The 21,127-nt window shown below is 44.1% G+C and overlaps 1 protein-coding gene across 1 annotated transcript in view; it reads right to left on the bottom strand.

Annotated features, from left to right (window-relative positions):
• The window catches only part of SPEF2 (sperm flagellar 2), a 228,979-nt gene that overhangs the window by 18,036 nt on the left and 189,816 nt on the right, over positions 1-21,127 (bottom strand). The window contains exons 25-32 of the mRNA XM_040338283.1: positions 20,898-21,058; positions 17,043-17,226; positions 14,015-14,162; positions 11,435-11,566; positions 8,155-8,293; positions 6,576-6,805; positions 1,675-1,781; positions 1,223-1,405 (exon numbers count right to left, since the gene is read on the bottom strand). Coding sequence (XP_040194217.1) covers positions 1,223-1,405; positions 1,675-1,781; positions 6,576-6,805; positions 8,155-8,293; positions 11,435-11,566; positions 14,015-14,162; positions 17,043-17,226; positions 20,898-21,058 — 1,284 coding nt within the window. The remainder of the gene's footprint in view (positions 1-1,222; positions 1,406-1,674; positions 1,782-6,575; positions 6,806-8,154; positions 8,294-11,434; positions 11,567-14,014; positions 14,163-17,042; positions 17,227-20,897; positions 21,059-21,127) is intronic.

Here is a 21,127-nt window from a genome sequence, read left to right as displayed (position 1 = left end):
TAGCGTTATTTTTTAAATACAAACTGGATCCATACCGCAGACCTTTCCTTTATTATAGTCCTTTCCTCCCACAATATCCATCTAAACAGAACAAAGACCCTCATTTTATAGGAAAGTCTCTTATAAATGTTTAATACTATCAGTAACACCATGACAAATGCAACTGAAATCAATCACCATGAATATGAATTACAGTGATACCTCGGTTCACGAACTTAATTCGTGAACTGACTCTGGTCGCGAACCGAATTGGTTGTGAACCGAGGCACATTTTCCCATAGGGTTCAATGTAAATCCGATTAATCTGTGCTGACCTTTTTTTTGGGGTTTTTGAAGCACAAAAATATGAAACAAATTACAATACACATTAGTACAGTATAGTAATGTATATTTTCTTCACAACCTTGCTGTCACCTTTACTACTGCTCTGCACTTTCTTTTTGCCACCATGCTTGTGCTGCACATTCTTGTCACCTGCATTTCCACTTTGCACATTGTCACTTGCATTTCCACTTTGCACATTATCACTTGCATTTCCACTTTGCACATTATCACTTGCATTTCCACTTTGCACATTGTCACTTGCATTTCCACTTTGCACATTGTCACTTGCATTTCCATTTTGCACATTATCACTTGCATTTCCACTTTGCACATTATCACTTGCATTTCCACTTTGCACATTATCACTTGCATTTCCACTTTGCACATTGTCACTTGCATTTCCACTTTGCACATTGTCACTTGCATTTCCATTTTGCACATTATCACTTGCATTTCCACTTTGCACATTATCACTTGCATTTCCACTTTGCACATTATCACTTGCATTTCCACTTTGCACATTATCACTTGCATTTCCACTTTGCACATTGTCACCTGCATTGCTGTTCTTGTCACCTTCATTGCTGCTCCGCACTTACAGTACTATAGTACAGTACAGTACTGTATGTGCTAAAAAGCACACCAAAAATCCAAACATCACTTAAAATGTTTGCAGAGTACTCACAGTACTTCTTTCTGTGTGTCTTCTTCTCTCCACGGTCTTCCTACAGGAAGTCACGACCATGTGAGAGCCTGGAAATAGCATTAAAATGGCCACGGCTCCTGTTCGTGAACCGAGGCGGAGTTCGTGAACCGGAGCATATTTCTATGAACTTTTCTGTTCGTGAACCGAGTTGTTCGTGAACAGAAGCGTTCGTGAACCGAGGTATCACTGTACCTGACTGTAAGTTTCCTCATCCACTACGCCACACATATCCGGATCTGTAGCCTGAAATCTCTGCAGGGTCTCCAGAAGTTGGAGCAATGAGGGGTACGGCCAAGGTAAGGATGCAGCTAACAGGAACTTACGCCAGTTCATCATGTCTGAGCCCAGTGACAGGGCCGAGGTCATTTCATGTATCTAAAATGTAAAGTAATAATATACTGTTTACAAGACATAGGTTACGTTTTTATTCTTCTGCTGCATGGTAGAAAGAACTGAAGACCTTAGTTGGTCCTACCTTTGTGGTCACACAACTCTAGTAGGTGGAACTGAGGGTAGAATTTGGAATGGCCTCAGTTGTGATTCTGAACCCCTCCTGTGTCTTCTGAATTTATCTCATCAGGAGATAATTGGTTTTTACAAGTCAGCGTAAAAAAAATCTGGACATTTGGAAAGGTTGAACATACCTCAGGAAGAGTAAGATGCATCCACAGATCCGGAAGAGTGTCATCTCCAAGATTCATTGACGTAAGATCCATGAGAATTTCTGCAAATTTCTTATCTGATATTATACCTACACAGGGAGAAAGTCATTGCAGTTCTTTTATGCAACATATGTATCTACATCATATTAAAAAAGGAGGGAACTAATGCGCATACCAAAGGGAGATAATCTAAAACCTAAAATAAATAGCAGCAGCCACCTAAAGATGTTCACACATAGATAACATTAAAAAGAAGAAGGTAGGGGGCGCTCACTGAATAAATAACTAAAGAGGTGGACAGTAGGATAATTGATAAAATAAAAACTGATCAATTAATTAAATGCCCAAACAAATCTAAAACATGCAGTTCCAGTGCAAAGGTAAAAACCAGTGGACAAGTGAACAAAAAGGGGAGGTGAAATAAGCAATCAGTAACCCATATAAGACAGGTGGATACAAATCCGGTAAATAAATAAATAAATAAATAAATATGCAACTGACAATCCTTTGTAAAGATTTGGAAGCCGTGGTGACGCACTTCCGGACGCGGCCGAGACCGGAAGTTCATATGTTTACAACGCTGACGATTCCCTGCCTTATTGTAAGTGTGATTTTATGTTTAATAGAACCCCCCTTTTTTTAACCTACTGCACTATGGAGTGCTCCTTTCTCTCCTCTATGTTATTGTGAGCTGATGTGAGGAGGCTGCCCGGGTCTGGAGCTGTGCATCTGTGGATTATTGGATTACATCAGGAACTTTTGTGTGTAAGGGCTCTTTCACACGGGCAGCCCGTTCAGGTCTGCCTGCCAGTTTTTTAGGCGGACCTGAACGGGCGCTCCGTGCTCCTCTATGGAGCCACGGATGTCAGCGGTGACATGCCCGCTGACATCCGACCTGCTTCGATATGCCAAAGTGTGACGGAGGAAAAACCTACTGTTCCATCCGTCTGGAGGATCGGATGAACACGGACAGACGGACCGTGTTCATTCGATCCCCCCATAGGGGAGAGCGGAGTAAAGACAGGGCGGTCCCTGCACAGTGTGCGGGGACCGCCCTGTCATCCGCCAGGTCAGCGGGGATCAACGAAGCGATGCCCGCTGAGCAAGCGGAGGTTCACGGGGCGGATCATTACTGATCCGCCCCGTGTGAAAGTGGCCTAAGCCTGCTGTGCATGTGAAATCAGGAGCTGGAACGGCAATGAGAAGAGAGCAGTAATCATTCCTAAAGAGATATTGCAGCAAGGCTTTTATTTTAGCCTATTAAGGTGAGAGGCTGGGGGAAACTGTTTTTAGCACCTGCACTGGAAGAAGCAGCACCTGCACTTTTGTGATCACTGTGATCCTGTGAAGATTGCCTGCGTGCACTTTTGGAGTTGATTGCTCATTATGAAATATGAACTTTTTTGAAGAATTCATTATTTTTTACCAGATTTTTCCACTTTTGCGCTTCAATGCACATTGATTGTTGTCAGTTGCACATTTATTTATTTATTTACCGGATTTGTATCCACCTGTCTTATATGGGTTACTGATTGTTTATTTCACCTCCCTTTTTTTTCACTTCTCCACTGGTTTTTACCTTTGCACTGGGACTGCATGTTTTGGATTTGTTTGGGCATTTAATTAATTGATCAGTTTTTATTTTATCAATTATCTTACTGTCCACCTATTTAATTATTTAGTTATTTATTCAGTGATCTATCAGGGGTGTCAAACTCAATTTCATCGCGGGCCACATCAGCATTATGATTGCCCTCAAAAGGGCCGGTTGTATCTGTAAGATTAGATGTCCAGCGCATCCCCTCCCCTTAAATTAGATGTCAAGAGCCACCCCACCATCAGAAGTTGAGTCCTCCACTCTCTTACATCACAGTGCACCCCCCTTTCCTTATGCTGCTGCTGGGAAGAAGCTGGACGCATTGCTTAAAAGTAGAGTTGAGCGGACACTTGGATGTTCGGGTTCGACCGAACTTCGGAAAAAAGTCCGGGTTCGGGACCCGAACTTGACCCCGAACCCGAACCCCATTGAAGTCAATTGGGACCCGAACTTTTCAGTACTAAAATGTCTCTAAAACACTAATGAAAATGGCAGCAAAATGTTGGTAAGAGCATGGCAAGTACTCTGCAAATAAACGTGGATAGGGAAATAACTTAAAATAACATAAAAAAATAAAAAAAAATAATCTTGACCTAGGAAGACGAGGTCCATATGGAGTAGGAGGTTGAGGTGGCGGTGGATGTGGCGGTGTAGGTGGAAGCGGCGGTGGAGGAGGATGAGGTAGCCAACACAGCAGGTTTTTGTTTTTAATTGATTTATTTTTTAAATGAGTGAGAAACACTAGCTAAAGTGTGTATCTCACACGTACAGATATGGAGGAAAAACTGCAAACACTGGAGGAAACACTGCAAAATATATTTTTTGGCCCTAAATGGGTGTTTTTTTTTAAAAACAATAGAAGAACACTAGCTAAAGTGTGTATCTCACACATACAGATATGGAGGAAAAACTGCAAACACTGGAGGAAACACTGCAAAATATATATTTTTTCCCTAAATGGGTGTTTTTTGAATAGAACAATAGAAGAACACTAGCTAAAGTGTTTATCTCACACGTACAGATATGGAGGAAAAACTGGAAACACTGCAAAATATTTATTTTTGTCCTAAATGGGTGTTAGTTGAATAGCACAATAGAATGAAAGTATCTAAAGGGTGTATCTCACAGTAACATATGCAGTGCTGGTGTAATTTGATTTCTGAAGCAGGACTGACTCCTATATATTTCTGTCCCTATAAGCACAATCAGGAACCTTTCCCTAAAGGATCTAATGCAGAGTATCTCACAGGGACATATGCAGTGCTGGTGTAATTTGATTTCTGAAGCAGGACTGACTCCTATATATTTCTGTCCCTATGAGCACAATCAGGAACCTTTCCCTAAAGTATCTAATGCAGAGTATCTCACAGTAACATATGCAGTGCTGGTGTAATTTGATTTCTGAAGCAGGACTGACTCCTATATATTTCTGTCCCTATGTGCACAATCAGGAACCTTTCCCTAAAGTATCTAATGCAGAGTATCTCACAGGAACATATGCGGTGCTGGTGTAATTTTATTTCTGAAGCAGGACTGACTATATATTTCTGTCCCTATAAGCACAATCAGGAACCTTTTCCTAAAGTATCTAATGCAGAGTATCTCACAGGAACATATGCAGCGCTGGTGTAAAATAATTTCTGAAGCAGGACTGACTCCTATATATTTCTGTCCCTATAAGCACAATCAGAAACCTTTCCCTAAAGTATCTAATGCAGAGTATCTCACAGGAACATATGCAGCGCTGGTGTAATTTGATTTCTGAAGCAGGACAGTCTGACTCCTATCTAATTTTCTCCCTCAGAGTAGCAGCAGCAGCAGCAGCAGCCTTTCCCTACCCTAACTAAAGCAGAGTGACGTGCTGTGCTATGTGCCTCTAGCTTATATAGAGGCTGGATCACATGCTGGGTCACATGCTACACTGGCCAATCACAGCCATGTCATTAGTAGGCATGGCTGTGATGGCTTCTAGGTCACACAATTAAAACAAATGGTGATTGGCTGCCCTGCAGCACGCCATTACATTGCCGAACACCAAACCCGAACTTACAGCAAATTGTTCGGGTTCGGGTCCGGGTACCAAAAACCCAAAAGTCTGGTACGAACCTGAACTTTACAGTTTGGGTTCGCTCAACCCTACTTAAAAGCAAAGAGTAAGGGTCTGGAGGAGGACCAGATGGGCTTTTTTTCTCGGAAAGTCCGGCCGTGTGTAGCCTCCATCTGACTTTTTTTGTCGGAAATCCGCACTGTTATTTTTACAACTCTCAGTTTGCATTATTATTTACATTTGTGACAGACCCAACCGGGACAGGGGCTTTTGGAGGGCACTGCAGGGCAGGGATTGACAAGGTGTCCGCAGATGGACACTGGTGTCCGCCGCTGACTTATTTTTTACTTACTTGACTCCGTGCTCTCTGCTGACAGTGCAGAGTCTCCTCCTGTACGTGTACTGTTGTAGATCCTGAGGGACCCTGGCCTGCTCTAAAGGGAGATCTATGAGAGACCCTGGCCTGCTCTAAAGGGGGATCTATGAGAGACCCTGGCCTGTTCTAAAGGGGGTCATGTTGGCTAACTATAAATATTCTTTGCAGGAGCCTAGAGTACCTGGTGGTGCAGAAAAACCTGGTATCATGGGGAATATAGGTGAAAAGGTAAGATTAAATGGGGATCTATGGGGACCCTGGCCTGCTCTAAAGGGGGATCTATGGGGACCCTGCTAGTAGACAGTGTTTTTTTATGGTTTTAAATGTACCATTGTGTCCTTCACTAAGGTATTTACTTTGGGATATGTCTGCCACAGCTTAGTCCATGTCTATCCCTGCTGCAGGGTAGCCTCTTGCCTACTGACTATGGGCCCTGGATTTTGAGAGGGCTCTATTCTTGGGAAGCGTGTGTCTGGGGGACTCTTGGAGTGATCTTGTTTCTGATTCAAGTCCATGTCTCCCAAAACACACAGACTGTGGGAACTGGAGGACCCATATACATATTTTGGGCCTTTATACCCAAATTAGCAATGACCGCTTTAGACTTTGAGACTGTAAACTGTGAGTTTACAATAAAATAAGTTCCAATTTGCACCTAAGCTAGTGTCGTCTAGTCCTTGGGTGCTTCGTTACAATACCCGGTTCCTGGGTCCAGACTGGAGGAAGCTGAATCTTGACTGAAGCACCCAAGCTGGGTGCTGGACAGTTCAGTCACAACATTTATTAGTCTTAATAACTTGCCCATAGCTCATTGTATTCGTGCTATTTTGTATATTAAAATATCTAGCAAAGTTTAGCGCTACCTTCAGGAGCCATCTGCAGAAACTGACGATGTAATCTGTAAAGCTGAGATATGGTCAGAGTGCCATTGTAGGGCATTTCCATCGGAGGAGGTCTGGGAGGTGGGATGGGATCTGGGAAAACTTTGACATCAGAGCTGATATAGAAATCAGTTTGCTCCAGGACTAGTTCATACTGTATCTTAGTGCTTGTTTCAATGTGGTGACGAGCAGTCAGAATCAACTTGTCAATACTGCAAAAAGATAAAAAGAAGGGTAATCCACACTGAAATATTTGGTTAATGTTTAAAGTCAACGATCACCTTGTAAAACAATACATTCAGTTTAAAAAGAACTGAAAGACTAAACATTTTTGGATAGATATAAAAAAATACATTATAAATACCATTTTCCCCATTTTTATTAGTGATCACATTCCCTTTATTCTCAGCTGTTTAAGAGCTGGGGGGAGGAGAAGCAGCAGCACACTGAGCTTCCCAGTGAACATCTGTACATCAGAGAACCAGGAAACAACAGCAAAAACTAAACTAAACTGCAGGCACATTATATGATTGGTTTTTATCTATTTTTAATATTTTTTAATAATTTTTAAAAGGAATCAGTTAACTATTATGTCTCTATACCCTGTAAACAGTCATTTCAGCTAAAAAAAAATTCCTTTAGTGACCCTTTAACTCTCAACATGTGACAGGTTTACGTTTTAAGTAATGTGCACCAAGACTGACAGCTCCATCCTGGAAAAAACACAAAGGGCCAGATTCACAGCCAGGCGGCGCAGCGTAACGTAACCGATTTAGGTTACACCGCCGCAAATTTTCTGGCTAAGTGCCCGATCCACAAAGCACTTACTTAATTTGCGGCGGTGTATCCTAAATCCGTCCGGCGCAAGGCGGGCCCAATCGAAAGGGGCGAGTCCCATTTAAATTAGGCACGCTCCCGCACCGGACGTACTGCGCATGCTCCCGTCGCAAATTTCCCGACGTGCTTTGCGCGAAATTACGACGCGCCAACGTTTTGTGAATCGCGACGGGTAAAAAAAGACTTGCGCCGGGAAAAAGTAAAATTTTTAAAAAAATTCAAAAGCGACGCGGGAAAGACGGGTATACTTTTACATGGTGTAGTAAGTTTACACTTTGTAAAAGGTGCCCTATCTTTGCGACGGCAAACTAACACTTGCGACGACGTAACGACGGGAAAAAGTTTCGTGGATCGCCGTAACTGCTAATTTGCATACCCGACGCTGGTTTACGACGCAAACTCCCCCCCCAGCGGCGGCCGCGGTACTGCATCCTAAGATCCGACAGTGTAAAACTATTACACCTGTCGGATCTTAGGGATATCTATGCGTAACTGATTCTATGAACCAGTCGCATAGATAGAAACAGGGATACGAAGGCGTATTAGCAGATACGCCGTCGTATCCCTTTTGTGAATCTGGCCCAATGTCACACCACTCTAAACATGTATTTCTGACCTGCATTTTAAAGTGTTCTGGGCAATGTTCCCCATGAGATAAGTGACAATATGCTGCTTACGTGGATCTGGAAATAACACACATTACTGTATACACTTGGTTACTTACCTTGACATCTCAGCAAGGAATCGAGCCCCCAGCCACATGTTCATGTCTTTATAAGCCTGCTGTGCTTTTGATAACATGTCCTGGTACACTTCCAAGGCCTTTGTTTTTATCAGTTCAATCCGAGCGTTCACAGCTACCTCTGGTGAAATCAAAATGTGTGAAGAAATATGTAATTGTACAAAGTTTTAACACTACTAACACTGAATGTGTTTTTGTTTCATACTGTAACCAGTCTGGCACACCAGGCATGCAGGCTGGTATCCTCATAGCAAGGAAGCTGGGCGCACTCACCCCCTGCTATGATGATACCAGCCCACGTGTCCTTTAGAATTCTGGGGTGCCTTGAGAGGGACTTCCTAAAAAATTGCACAGTACCATTCCAAAGTACCATTGCCCAATGCTGATGGGAAGACATCTGACTCTTGATGGTGCTAATGTTAGTGTTGTTCTACCCCTAACTGAAGAAAGGAAAGAACATGGCCCACTGAAAAAGAATGCGGGGAAACCCTAAAAACTTACACCAGTAAATATACGTTTTCCAGGCTCAATGACTGAGGTGGATTCTTTTAACCTTAAAGCGGGGGTTCACCCTATAAACAAAAAAAAAAAAAAAAAAAAATTCTTCTAGCATAAAATTAGGCATAGTAGCGCGAGCTACAGTATGCCTGTCTTGATTTTTTTAGCGCGGTACTCACAGTGCAATACTACATTGAAGATACCGACTCCCCGCGGGGAATGGGTGTTCCTATCCAGACGGAGGATGATTGACGGCCGGCTCTGGCACGTCACGCTTCTCCGGAAATAGCCGAAATAGGCTTGGCTCTTTACGGCGTCTGTGCGCAGGCGCCGTATAGCGCCGTGAAGAGCCGAGACCTACTCCGGCTGTCTTCGGGGAGCGTGACGTGCCAGAGCCGGCCGTCAATCATCCTCCGTCTGGATAGGAATGCCCATTCCCCGCAGGGAGTCGGAATCTTCTATACAGGATTGCACTGTGAGTACCGCGCTAAAAAAATCAAGACAGGCATACTGTAGCTCGCGCTACTATGCCTTAATTTATGCTAAAATGTTGCTATGGAGGGCGAACCACCGCTTTAAGCAGATGGGAACAACTGAATCCGAAATGCTTGTCTCTTAGGACCCGAGTTCCGTCCAAGGCAGTGAATCAGAGGCAGGGTGGAAAATCTTGAGACAACAGATCTGGCTGATCTGGTGGAGACCATGGAATGTCAGCTAACAGACTCACGAGGTTGGCATACCACACTCCACTATGCCAGTCTTATCTATGATAATGACCAGAATGCCCTTGACTTCGATGCCTTGAAGAAAAAAAAGGCATAGATCAGGGCACGCTGCTCCCACAGCACCCGAAGGGCATCTCTGACCTCCACCGTTGGGTCCCTCTCCCTGGAGACAAATATGGTCAGTTTCTCCCCAATGCAGACATACTGTATGCCCCAGGACATTGCTTAAAAGAAAGATTATTCCCTCAGGTCCAAATATAATCTGATAAGAAAAGCTCATTAAAATATGAAAATCTGCCCAGGATAGGATAGGATAGACTCTACTTTCAACACTCCTGGTGATCCCCTGATGATTGATGTAAGCCAAGCATTGGCACTTGCCAATTGAACTCAAACTAGATGGCTGATCAGCCAAGAAGTGTCCAGTAACAACAGACAAATCGCTCACAACTCTAGGATTGTGATTACCAGCTTTAATTCTTCCTGAGATCAAAAACCTTGAATAGTAGATGATCCAGAAATTTGGCACACCGCAGATAACTGCTGTCAAGACAAACTTTCAACGTAAAGCCTCGTACACACGACCGGTTTTCTCGGCAAGAAAGCTGCTGGGAGAGCTTTTTGCCGTGAAAACCGTACGTGTGTATGCTGTCTCGTCGAGGAAACTGCCGGGAATCCCGACAAGAAAAATAGAGAACCTGCTCTCTATTTTCTCGCCGGGATTCTCGGCAGAGTGTTTCCTGCCGAGAAAACTGTACGTCAGTATGCTTACCTGTCCCCAGGTAAACCCACGCATGCTCGATGAGACTTCGACGCATGCGCGGTAGTATAAAAGGGAAGTGTAGGGTGTAGCACCGCCATCTTCTTGTAAGATGTCATCGCGAGGCTGCTGGCTCTTTCAGGTTCACCAGGCGTCCTTTCCGATGATAGGCCTGCCCCCTTCTCCTTTGTTAATGAAGGACTATGCCTCCTGGGATAGGTGATGTGCATATCCCAAGAGGTACTGTGAGCATAGTGCACACCATTTGTCTAGGCAAGTGATCTGCATGGAGGGCAGTACCAGAAGTATTTTAGTAAAAAAACAAAAAAAAAAGCCCTATTTGTGTACCAGAAGGGAAGAGGTGTGGATAAGAGGTAACTTTCATTTGAAGCTGAAGATCTGCTTTATAGTGATTTACAGTCAGGAATTATGGGGCCCCTTACACAGCTTCAGGCATGGGCCCCCTGGAGGGGGGGGTGCTGCCGCCTCAAATTGAGAAGCGGGGGGGGGGGGGGGGTGCCGCCGCTAATTGAGAAAATTGAGAGAAGCGAAAGGAGGGGGGGGCAGGGGTTTGGGGGGCGTGAATTGAGAATTGGGGGGGGGGGGGTCCCTTACAAAAATATATATATATATATATATATATATATATATATATATATATATAAAAAGGGGATAGCCATCCGGGCCCCTGGGGACCTCTGGGCCCTTTAATAAAAATAAAAAATATATATAGGCCCTTTAATAAAAGCAGAATAAAAATAAAAAAAGGAAGATATATATATATATATATATATATATATATATATATATATATAAAATATATATTTTTTTTTACAAAAATAAAATATAAAAAAAGGGGGGGGGGTTGTCATCCTGGGCCCTTTAATAAAAAAATAATAAAATATATATATATATATATATATATATATATATATATATATAAAAAGGGGGGTTGCCATCCGGGGCCCTGGGGACCTCCGGGCCCCTTACAGGTGTACTGCCTGTACCCCACTGATGGCGGCCTTGTTTACAGTATATATGAAAGGCAAGACATCTGTGTGGTCAGTTGTTAATAGGAAAGCAGCGAGACTGGCAGGAACACCAGGGATTTCACACAAAGGAAGCGATACAAAGAGAACAGGATACTTTCTCATACAAGTTCATGGTACAGCAGACACATATCAGGAATATTAAATGTTGGGTTTACAAACGCTTTAAGTATCAAAGTCTGTCTGAAAAGACACATTGTAACTGTATTATTATTGGAACACAATAATACCTTCAGATTCCAGTGCAGCAAAATATTCTTGCTTCATTTTCATTTGCAATTCCTGTTGCCTCTGCAGCTCTGTGTTGTCCTCGGGCGCTGAAGGGGAAGGCGAGGGGGTTGCAGGTCCAGGAGACTTTCCTCCTGTAACAAAGGTAAAATTCTCAGGATCCCCCTTTATTTTATATCAGGACACGAGGTGCTGCTTGTTCTCTTTTGGTGACATGGTGAAAATCTGGCAGGATTCTGTTTACCACAGCCACCTCAATTTGGCCTATGGTTTACAAGTAGGGTTGCCACTTTTTCTTTAAGCCAAACCCCACAGCAATTTTTTTTTTTTTAGCATTCCCTATAAGATTTTAAAATACCTGGGACACCTTTGGGCGCGCCAAAGAGAATAGTAATGTGGCTTGCATAGTGCCCCCTCACCCTCCTATCAGGCACGGTTCTGAGCTACATTCCTGTCTGAATATTGTGTCCGGGTTTCAGGTGGACTGAAACCTGGACACATGATTCAAAACCCGAACTATCCAGGTGAATCCCAGGAGGCAACCCTATTTACAAGGCGTATCGGCTGGCCAGGGCATGATAATAAAAAGGTTGGAGATAGACAGTACGCTATCTGCTTTTAGAAAAGTCAGAATTCACATACAGTAGCATCTTATGAGACTGTAAAGGCAGACTGGGCTGACGGCAGCTGTAAGATCACTTTACTTTGAGAAACACTGCAACAGATTAACTTTAACTGCTACATTAGTGACAATTTAATCAAATGACTAATGACCTTTTAACTGGTTGCCGACCAGCCGCTGCAGTTCTACGGCGGCAGGTCGGCTCTCCTGCGCGAGAGCCCGTAGCTCTACTTCGGCAGGGGAAGTGGCCACTAGGGCGCGTGCCCGGCTTTTGCGATCACCGCTGGGCACCCGCAAATCGCTCGTTACAGAGCAGGGCCCGGGAGCTGTGTGTGTAAACACACAGCTCCCGGTCCTGTCAGGGGGAGAAATGCCTGATTGTCTGTTCATACAATGTATGAACAGCGATCAGTCATTTCCCCCAGTGAGTCCACCCCCCCCTACAGTTAGAACACACCCAAGGAACATACTTAACCCCTTCCCCGCCCCATAGTGTTAACCCCTTCCCTGCCAGTGGCATTTTTATAGTAATCAATGCATTTTTATAGCACTGATCACTATAATGCCAATGGTCCCAAAAATGTGTCAAAAGTGTCCGAAGTGTCTGCCATAATGTCGCAGTACCGAAAAAAATCGCTGATCGCCGCCATTACTAGTAAAAAAAAAAATATTAATAAAAATGCCATTAAACTACCCCCTATTTTGTAAACGCTATAACTTTTGCGCAAACCAATCAATAAACGCTTATTTTTCTTTTATATATTTTTGGGGGATATTTATTATCCACTTGCCGACCTCCTCATGTAGATATACGTCAGCAGAATGGCACGGACAGGCACATCAATGTACCTGTACGTGCTCTGCTTGACGTGGGTGGGGGGTCCGATCGGGGAGCGATCCGGGACGACGGCGCGGCTATTCGTTTATAGCCGCTCCGTCGCGATCGCTCCCCGGAGCTGAAGAACGGGGAGAGCCGTATGTAAACACGGCTTCCCCGTGCTTCACTGTGGCGGCGTATCGATCGAGTGATCCCTTTTATAGGGAAGACTCGATCGATGATGTCAGTCCTACAGCCACACCCCCCTACAGTTGTAAACACACACTAGGTGAACACTAAATGTTACAGCGCCCCCTGTGTTTAACTCCCAAACTGCAACTGTCATTTTCACAATAAAGAATGCAATTTAAATGCATTTTTTGGTGTGAAAATGACAATGGTCCCAAAAATGTGTCAAAATTGGCCGAAGTGTCCGCCATAATGTCGCAGTCACGAAAAAAATCGCTGATCGCCCGCCATTAAAAAAAATAAAAAAAATAAAAATGCAATACAACTATCCCCTATTTTGTAAACGCTATAAATTTTGCGCAAACCAACCGATAAACGATTACTGCGATTTTTTTTTACCAAAAATAGGTAGAAGAATACGTATCAGCCTAAACTGAGGGAATTTTTTTTTTATATATATATGTTTTTTTTTATATATGTTTTTGGGGGATATTTATTATAGTAAAAAGTAAAAAATTAGATTTTTTTCAAAATTGTCGCTCTATTTTTGTTTATAGCGCAAAAACTAAAAACCGCAGAGGTGATCAAATACCACCAAAAAAAGCTCTATTTGTGGGAAAAAAAGGACGCCAATTTTGTTTGGGAACCACGTCGCATGACCGCGCAATTGTCAGTTAAAGCGACGCAGTGCCGAATCGCAAAAAGTGCTCTGGTCTTTGACCAGCAATATGGTCCGGAGGTTAAGTGGTTAATAAAGACCCCACTCATACTACTTCACTTAAAGCGGAGTTCCACCCAAAAATGGAACTTCTGCTTTTCGGAATCCCTCCCCCCCCTCGGTGTCACATATATGGTATATGTGGTGTATAACAATGACACTATGAGGGCCTATGGTCTGGTTCAGGTACATATAATACAAGTACAAATACACGTACATCACAACAATAAGAATACCTTTTTTTCTGTTTGGTGACTTTGGAGACTTCTTTTTTGCCCCTTTTACGCTGTCTCTGGAAGCTTTAAGCCGCTCTTTCTCCCTGACTTCCATCATCTGTCGTTCCTTCTCCCCTTCTGCTTCTAGAGCTTCTTTTTCAAGAGTCACCTGCAATCACATGGCAGGGGAGCTATTAAATATGACTGCATCATGCTGCATCAGTCATCAACTATGGGAGGCCTATCTTAGGGTGACCACATTTCCAAACTGCCATTCAGGGGCACCCCCCACCCCCCTTCCTAAAAAAAGATAACTTTTTATAAAAAAAATTGTGACCCCCCCATAGTTTTCACTGGTTCATCCTGGGACCTGTAGTTCTTCACTAGTTGGGGGGGGGGGGGTTGCATCTTCAGCTCTGAGGGGTTCATGGTGGGACCTGTAGTCCTTCACTTTTGGGGGGTCACATTTCCCCCAAAAGTGAAGGACTACAAGTCCCAGCATGAACTCCTAATATCTAAAGTTGTGACCCCCCCCCATGTTAAGGACTACAACACCCAGCATGAAACCCCTGAGATCTAAGGGTGTGATCCCATAGATTTCACTGGTCTATGCTGGGACCTGTAGTTCTTCACTATTTGGGGGGCAGGGGGTCTCACATCTTCAGCTCTGGGGGGGAGGGGTTCATGCTGGGAGCTGTAGTCCTTAACTTTGGGGAGGCCCCCCCCCCCCCCCCCCAAAGTAAAGGACTACCAATCCCAGCATGAACCGATGATATCTAAAGATGTGACCCCCCCCCCCCCCCAATTTTGAAACTCCCAGCATGAACCCGTGAGATCTAAGGGTGTGACCCCATAGATTTCACAGATCTATGCTGGGACCTGTAGTTCTTCACTAGTTTGGGGGGGTGTCACATCTTAAGCTCTGAGGGGTTCATGCTGGGACCTGTGTCCGTTTCATTCCGGGACACTGTATTTTCCCAGAGTGAAGGTGCCCGGGACAGACCTGCATAATGTGGGACTGTCCCAGGCAACCCGGGACACGTGGGCGCCCTAGCTTATCTACAAATGCGGACGCTATAGGTGACGCAGGGCTTTGTGGATCCCTAGGTTTCCTTTAGAGTTCGCTAGAGGTTCCTTGAGCAGCGGCAGATTGACTTTCCATCTGATGATGACATAAATAATTCTAGGGCCAACATGACATGACAGAACCAAGGGCATAAAAATGATGATCTTTGTAGGGGGGCATTCTTCCCACCAACCGCTACTGTAAGGTGGGTATTCATCCTTCTGATCACAAATGAAGGCTCATTTTTCCTCTCACAGGTCATTATGTAAAGGAAGCCTTTTCCCACCCACCAGCCACCATCATTATACTGCAGCAAGGTGGCATAGTCCTGCAAATTGCCATAGGTGTACGTCGGCTCGGGAACTCGCTTTTGTGGGCGCTCGCGCGCGCTGCCATTGGCCAGTGGGGAAGCCAATCAGCGGGTCCGGCAAACTCGATGTAGGCCGGCCACCAACAATCGTGCCCCGCAGTGACAGAATGGGAATCTGCCTGTGTAAACAAGGCAGATCTCCGTTCTGTCTGGGGAGATCACACAGATCTTGTCTTTCTGCTAAGCAGGAAGATGGATCTGTGTGTTTCCCCAGTCACAGAGTCCCCCATACAATTAGAAAACACCTGCAGGGAACACATTTTTAACCCCTTGATCGCCCCTGATGTTAACCCCTTTCCTGCCAGTGTGATTAGTACAATAACAGTGAATATTGTTAGCACTGATCACTGTCAAAAGTGTAAAAAATGTCAGTTAGGTGTCCGATCTGTCCGCTGCAATGTTGCAGTCCCGCCAATGGCTCCTGCTGCTATCAAACTGTCCAAATGTGGAGGGAGACAGCGTCTGAAGCCGCTGCGCTCATACACATCGCTGGATGAAAGATGAGGGATACGTTCCCCATCCGTCTGGTGGATCTGATCAGATGACAGCCGGATGTAAATGGACAGGCGGTCCATCTGTCTGCCCATTGAGGACAGCGGGCTGTGTCTGTTTCCGCTCTACATAAGCAGAACAGACACAGACAAGCCATCCGCCTGCTCAGCGGGGATCAGCGAACAGATTCCCAGCTGAGCAGGCAGACCTGGTGGAGTCCACCCCATGTGAAAGGGGCCTTATGCCTTGTACACACAAGCAAAATTTCTGACAGAAAAAGTCAGAAGGGAGCATTTCATCGGATATTCCGTCCATGTGTATGCCCCATCTGACTTTTTCCGTCGTAAATTCCGATGGAGTTAGATAGAGAACATGTTCTAAATTTTTCCGTTGGAAAAAAAATGTAAGCGTAAATTCCGATCGTCTGTATGCTTTTCTGACGATATAAACACCACGCATGCTCGGAAACAATTCGACACATGCTGGGAAGCGTAGAACTTCTTTTTTTTCGGCTCGTTGTAGTGTTTTACGCCACCGCGTTCTTGACGGTCGGAATTTAGTGTGACCGTGTGCATGCAAGACAGCTTAAGCAGAATTCTGTCGGAATTTAGTCCACGGAAAAAACGGTCGTGTGTACAAGGCATAAGAGTAAACAATTGGGAAAGGCTGCTATAGGCTCAATTAAAAAAAAAAAACATTTTTTTTTCTTCTAAACATTATAGAGTTCTCTTGTTCAACGACGGGATCTAAACAAGAAATCCTTTGATTCTCCCATCCAAGCTAAACAGTGTAGACTGAGGAATCTCCCCTACTGGCTATTGTCTTCCGACAGGCAGCACCTGTGGATGTCAGAATACCTGAACACTGGCTGCAGCTGATTGGCTGCAGCTATTGTTTGGATGACAGTTATCCTCCCAGCTCCTCTGATTTTCAGAAGGAAGGATGTCAGGTGCTGAAAGACCACACACGGCTCAAATTTTGGCCAGTTCAGGAACCAGCTGAAATTCACCACGTGAATGCATCTATACTATATATTAATCATAAGAAATGGATATGTACTTCTGACTTGTGCAAACTTTTTAGGTGAAGATGTTGAACAGTATGCTATAAACTAAAATTACCATATTTGTAATGGCAGATAATGCTGTTTGCCAAGTGTCATGAATAATTTTCTGATCAGTTTCAGAGATGTGTCCACGGCTCTCCAAGGAGGGATCGTCTTTTCCTTTCATTGTGGCATGCTTATTTCTCTGCTTGGCGGAGCTCTGTCCCGGGGACTGAGTTCTTCGAGGAACAAGTGGAATCCTTCAAAGAGGAAATATATTTATTGATTTTCAGTGTGTCTAAGTAAAAGATAAATCCTCTAAATATGCCCTTCCATTTCAAAGTAGAATAGCATTCCTATAATAATGTAAGCCTTGCAATTTCCAATATAAGTAAAACATCTTAGGGAAAACACACTATATGATGCAGACACATTACAGGGGAATTGTCATTGCATAGTTACATTGGTACAGTTTGGACAAATGTAACTCTCTGCCCCCCACCCCCATTCTGCATCACACTGCTGCCTTACACAGACTCATCATTAGATCTCACCTCCTTATCCAGCCATGTGCTCAAGCTCAGTGCTCCCTCCCACAGTCAGTGATCAGTGCTGCCATTGAAAGTCCCTTCCTCCTTCACCTCCTGCTCTCTGCACTACCCCTGGTGCAATCAATAGGCGCTGACGGTATTGACCATTAGCGCGCATTGACAACACTGGAAACAACATTGGGCGGTATACATCTGCCACAATGTTGATTTTTGTGGCATAACCCCTGGGGACCACCAAAATGTTCTCATGGAGCATCAGTGATCAACAGACCACTGCTCTAAAAGACGCCCATGCCAGAGCGAGCGACCCAATCTGGTCACTATACAATAGGGCAGCCATTTATCATAGGATCCAGAAGTTAGCGGCAGTCATTGTAGCATGTGGTGCCTATTACAGTAATTTCCAGCTTCCAGGAAGATCCCAAGGGTATGTAGGGGCGGATCCAGGGGGGGGGGACAGGGAAATTGCCCCCCCTGAGAAATTAGTTGCAGGCGGGCGACTGGGCAGGTAAGAGAGTGGGCGGCTCCGCGGGCGGGTGAGAGAGCGGGCTGCTGGGTGGCTTGGTGTATGAGCGAGTGGGCGGGTGAGATAGCGGGTGGGCCAGGCGGCTCGGTGTGTGAGCAGGCGGCTAACCAATCAGTGAGCCGGCGGGCGGAGTAGCAGAGAGATGACATCATCTCTCACCGCCCCACGCCTGTCCTGCATCCCTGCAGTAACTTCCATCCTCACTGTGCAGGCATCGCTGTCAGCAGAGAGGTTACATCATCTCGCTGCTGCCGGACTCTGGGAAACAGCAATAGACAAGCAAACCACCACCTTAGCAGGCAAGTGACAATCTGCAAGGTGTGGCGGGTGATGTGGCAAGTGGCAATCCGCAACTTGTGGCAGGTGACGTGGCAAGTGACAATTGCAACGTGTGGCAGGCGACATGGCAAGTGACAATCCACAACTCGTGGCAGGTGACGTGGCAAGTGACAATCCGAAACATGTGGCAGGTGACGTGGCAAGTGACAAGCCACATCTGGTGGCAGGCGACGGTGGCAAGTGACACACTCGGGGCTCCCACTGATTCTGCATTACGAGTTGAACCATTTAATTTTATATTACAATGTAATTATAGAAATAATGCGCTTCAATCATCCTGACACAATAACAACCATGGTGCCAGAATGATTGAAGCTCCAACACCAGCCATTTCCCTGATAAATTGCCGGCAAAAAGAAATGTATTTTCTGGCAGTGCCCCTCCCGAGACTAGACTCTGGATCTGCCCCTGTGGGTATGGCACATGCACGCATACATACTTTGTCCAAGCTTGACTAATGTAACTTTGTAATAATTGCCATTCCTAAACTTCAACTTTAAAATGTTTACCATTAAGGGCCTGTGTAGATGAGCTTCAGTTCACATTAGAACTGCTTCTCTCCTCAAGTCAATAAAAATGCAGAAGAAGCTTGAAGCTGGTCTATGCAGCTTAGAAGGAGGTCAGATGCACTTAAGCTCAGGTGCATCCTGTTTCCACTGATCATCCTTGAGATGTTTCTACAACATGATTGGAGTCCACCTGTGGTAAATGCGGTTGATTGGACATGATTTGGAAAGGCACACACCTGTCTATATAAGGCTCCACAGTTAACAGTGTATGTCAGAGCACAAACCAAGCCATAAAGTCCAAGGACCTCCAAGACAGGATTGTATTGAGGCACAGATCTGGGGAAGGGTAGAGAAAAATGTCTGTAGCATTGAAGGTCCCAATGAGCACAGTGGCTTCCATCATCCATAAATGGAAGAAGTTTGGAACCACCAGGACCCTTCCTAGAGTGGGCCACCCGGCCAAACTGAGCAATCGGGGGAGAAGGGCCTTAGTCAGGAAGATGACCAAGAAACCAATGATTACTCTGACAGAGCTCCAGCATTTCTCTGTGGAGAGAGGAGAACCTTCAAGAAGAACAACCATTCAGGCCTGTATGGTAGAGTCATAGAATGCATGAAGGTAAAAAAAATGTCAGCCTTTAGAATCACTTTAACATAGGGGGAGATTTTCTTTAGTTCACAGAGGTAAACAGCAGAGGGTTGATAATTGATGGTAAAGAGTGGTGTACTGCGCTAATTCGATAAATTATAAAGCGGCAACTGAAAATGTTATACAACACTAATAATAATGGTCAAAGGAAGAGCTGCGCTTATGTAAGCTAAAATGTGACACTAGTGACAATGAAGTGCTAGATAAATCACGTCCCTCTAGTGACAAAACGTTGGGAGGAACGACGTTCTCACGTCACCGCTTTGTGCTCCAGACCCGGAAGATACAGGCTGCTGAATCGAAGAGCCGGCCGGCTCGATTGTATTTTATATGCCTTATCTCACTTCTTCGATGTAAGTGTGCATTTTTATGTTACTTATTAAAATGTTTAAGGGTTTTACGCTATGCCAGTCCCTTCCCTTTTTTTTTATGTGGTGCATCCTGAATTGCTACACTGTTAGACATCTTCTATGCAATATTGAACTACACTGAGGGATTTATGCTACCAATAGAGACCCCAGGCTGGGATATCAAACAAATGCGCATATTGATCTCCTATAATTAGAGATCACATTCATCTGGTAAGCGGCAGTGTTATTGTTTGGTGGAGGCACTATCCTGTCAGCACTTTTTCCTGGACTATTGGATTTGTTGAACACTGGGGATATTGAAGTTTATATGGACACTCTGCATTAGTATTTTTTAATATATTCAATTTTTTTTACCTTTGACGCTACTGTTAATGGTATTCCTATGGATTTTTTTGGTTTGTTCACACGGACTGCTATTTATTCACTTGATAATTTTCAGGTTTCTACCTAATTTAGAAATGAACCCCTTCTTGTTATCTTATTGAGGTCTCAGAGACCTATTTACAGATATAATTTTTTTCACTCAGTCGGTGTTTCATAATTTTATTTGTCATTTATATAGCACTTCATTGTCACTAGTGTCACATTTTAGCTTACAACAGCGCAGCTCTTCCTTTGACCATTGATAACTGATGGAGCTGATAAATGCAGCGAAGGCAGAGGGCTTTGGATTTGTGGCAGGATAAAATGTAACACAAATATTTTAAAGGTACAGTATATTCAGCAGATCAAAAAGGGCAAATAAAATAAGGTTAATTGTTAGGTTTTAGATGTACTTTAAGCTCGGAACTTCTACAAACACTGAAAAGTAAATGAATGAAAGACAATAATTTAAAAAAAAATTACAAAAGCAGACATTTTGATCATATCTTTATATAGCAAATTTTGGTAAGAATGGTAAGAATGGGATAAGCTGACTGGTTGCTAAGATGAAAACAAAGGCGGCAAAGGTTTATTCAATGGGAATGTATAGAAATCTTTTGTACCTTTTGGGCAGTTCAGGTTCCTCCTGTACACTGGAATTAATGATATCGACCAAAGGAATACGGGCAAATTCCTGGCTGTTTTCAGGTGGAATTTTGTTCTCCATTCCTTGATAATAATCATGAAGAAATCTCATTGTATCTTGAAATCGGTCAACTTCTGCCTGTGTAAAAAATCCCAACAAAAGAATCAACTAATAAATATACAGAATAGTCAAGCCTATAAATATCAA

This window comes from Rana temporaria, chromosome 1 (genome assembly GCF_905171775.1).
Source record: "Rana temporaria chromosome 1, aRanTem1.1, whole genome shotgun sequence".
NCBI classification, from domain to species: domain Eukaryota; kingdom Metazoa; phylum Chordata; class Amphibia; order Anura; family Ranidae; genus Rana; species Rana temporaria.
Note: the sequence above shows the minus strand (reverse complement) of the source record. Positions and strands in the feature narration are given on the sequence as shown.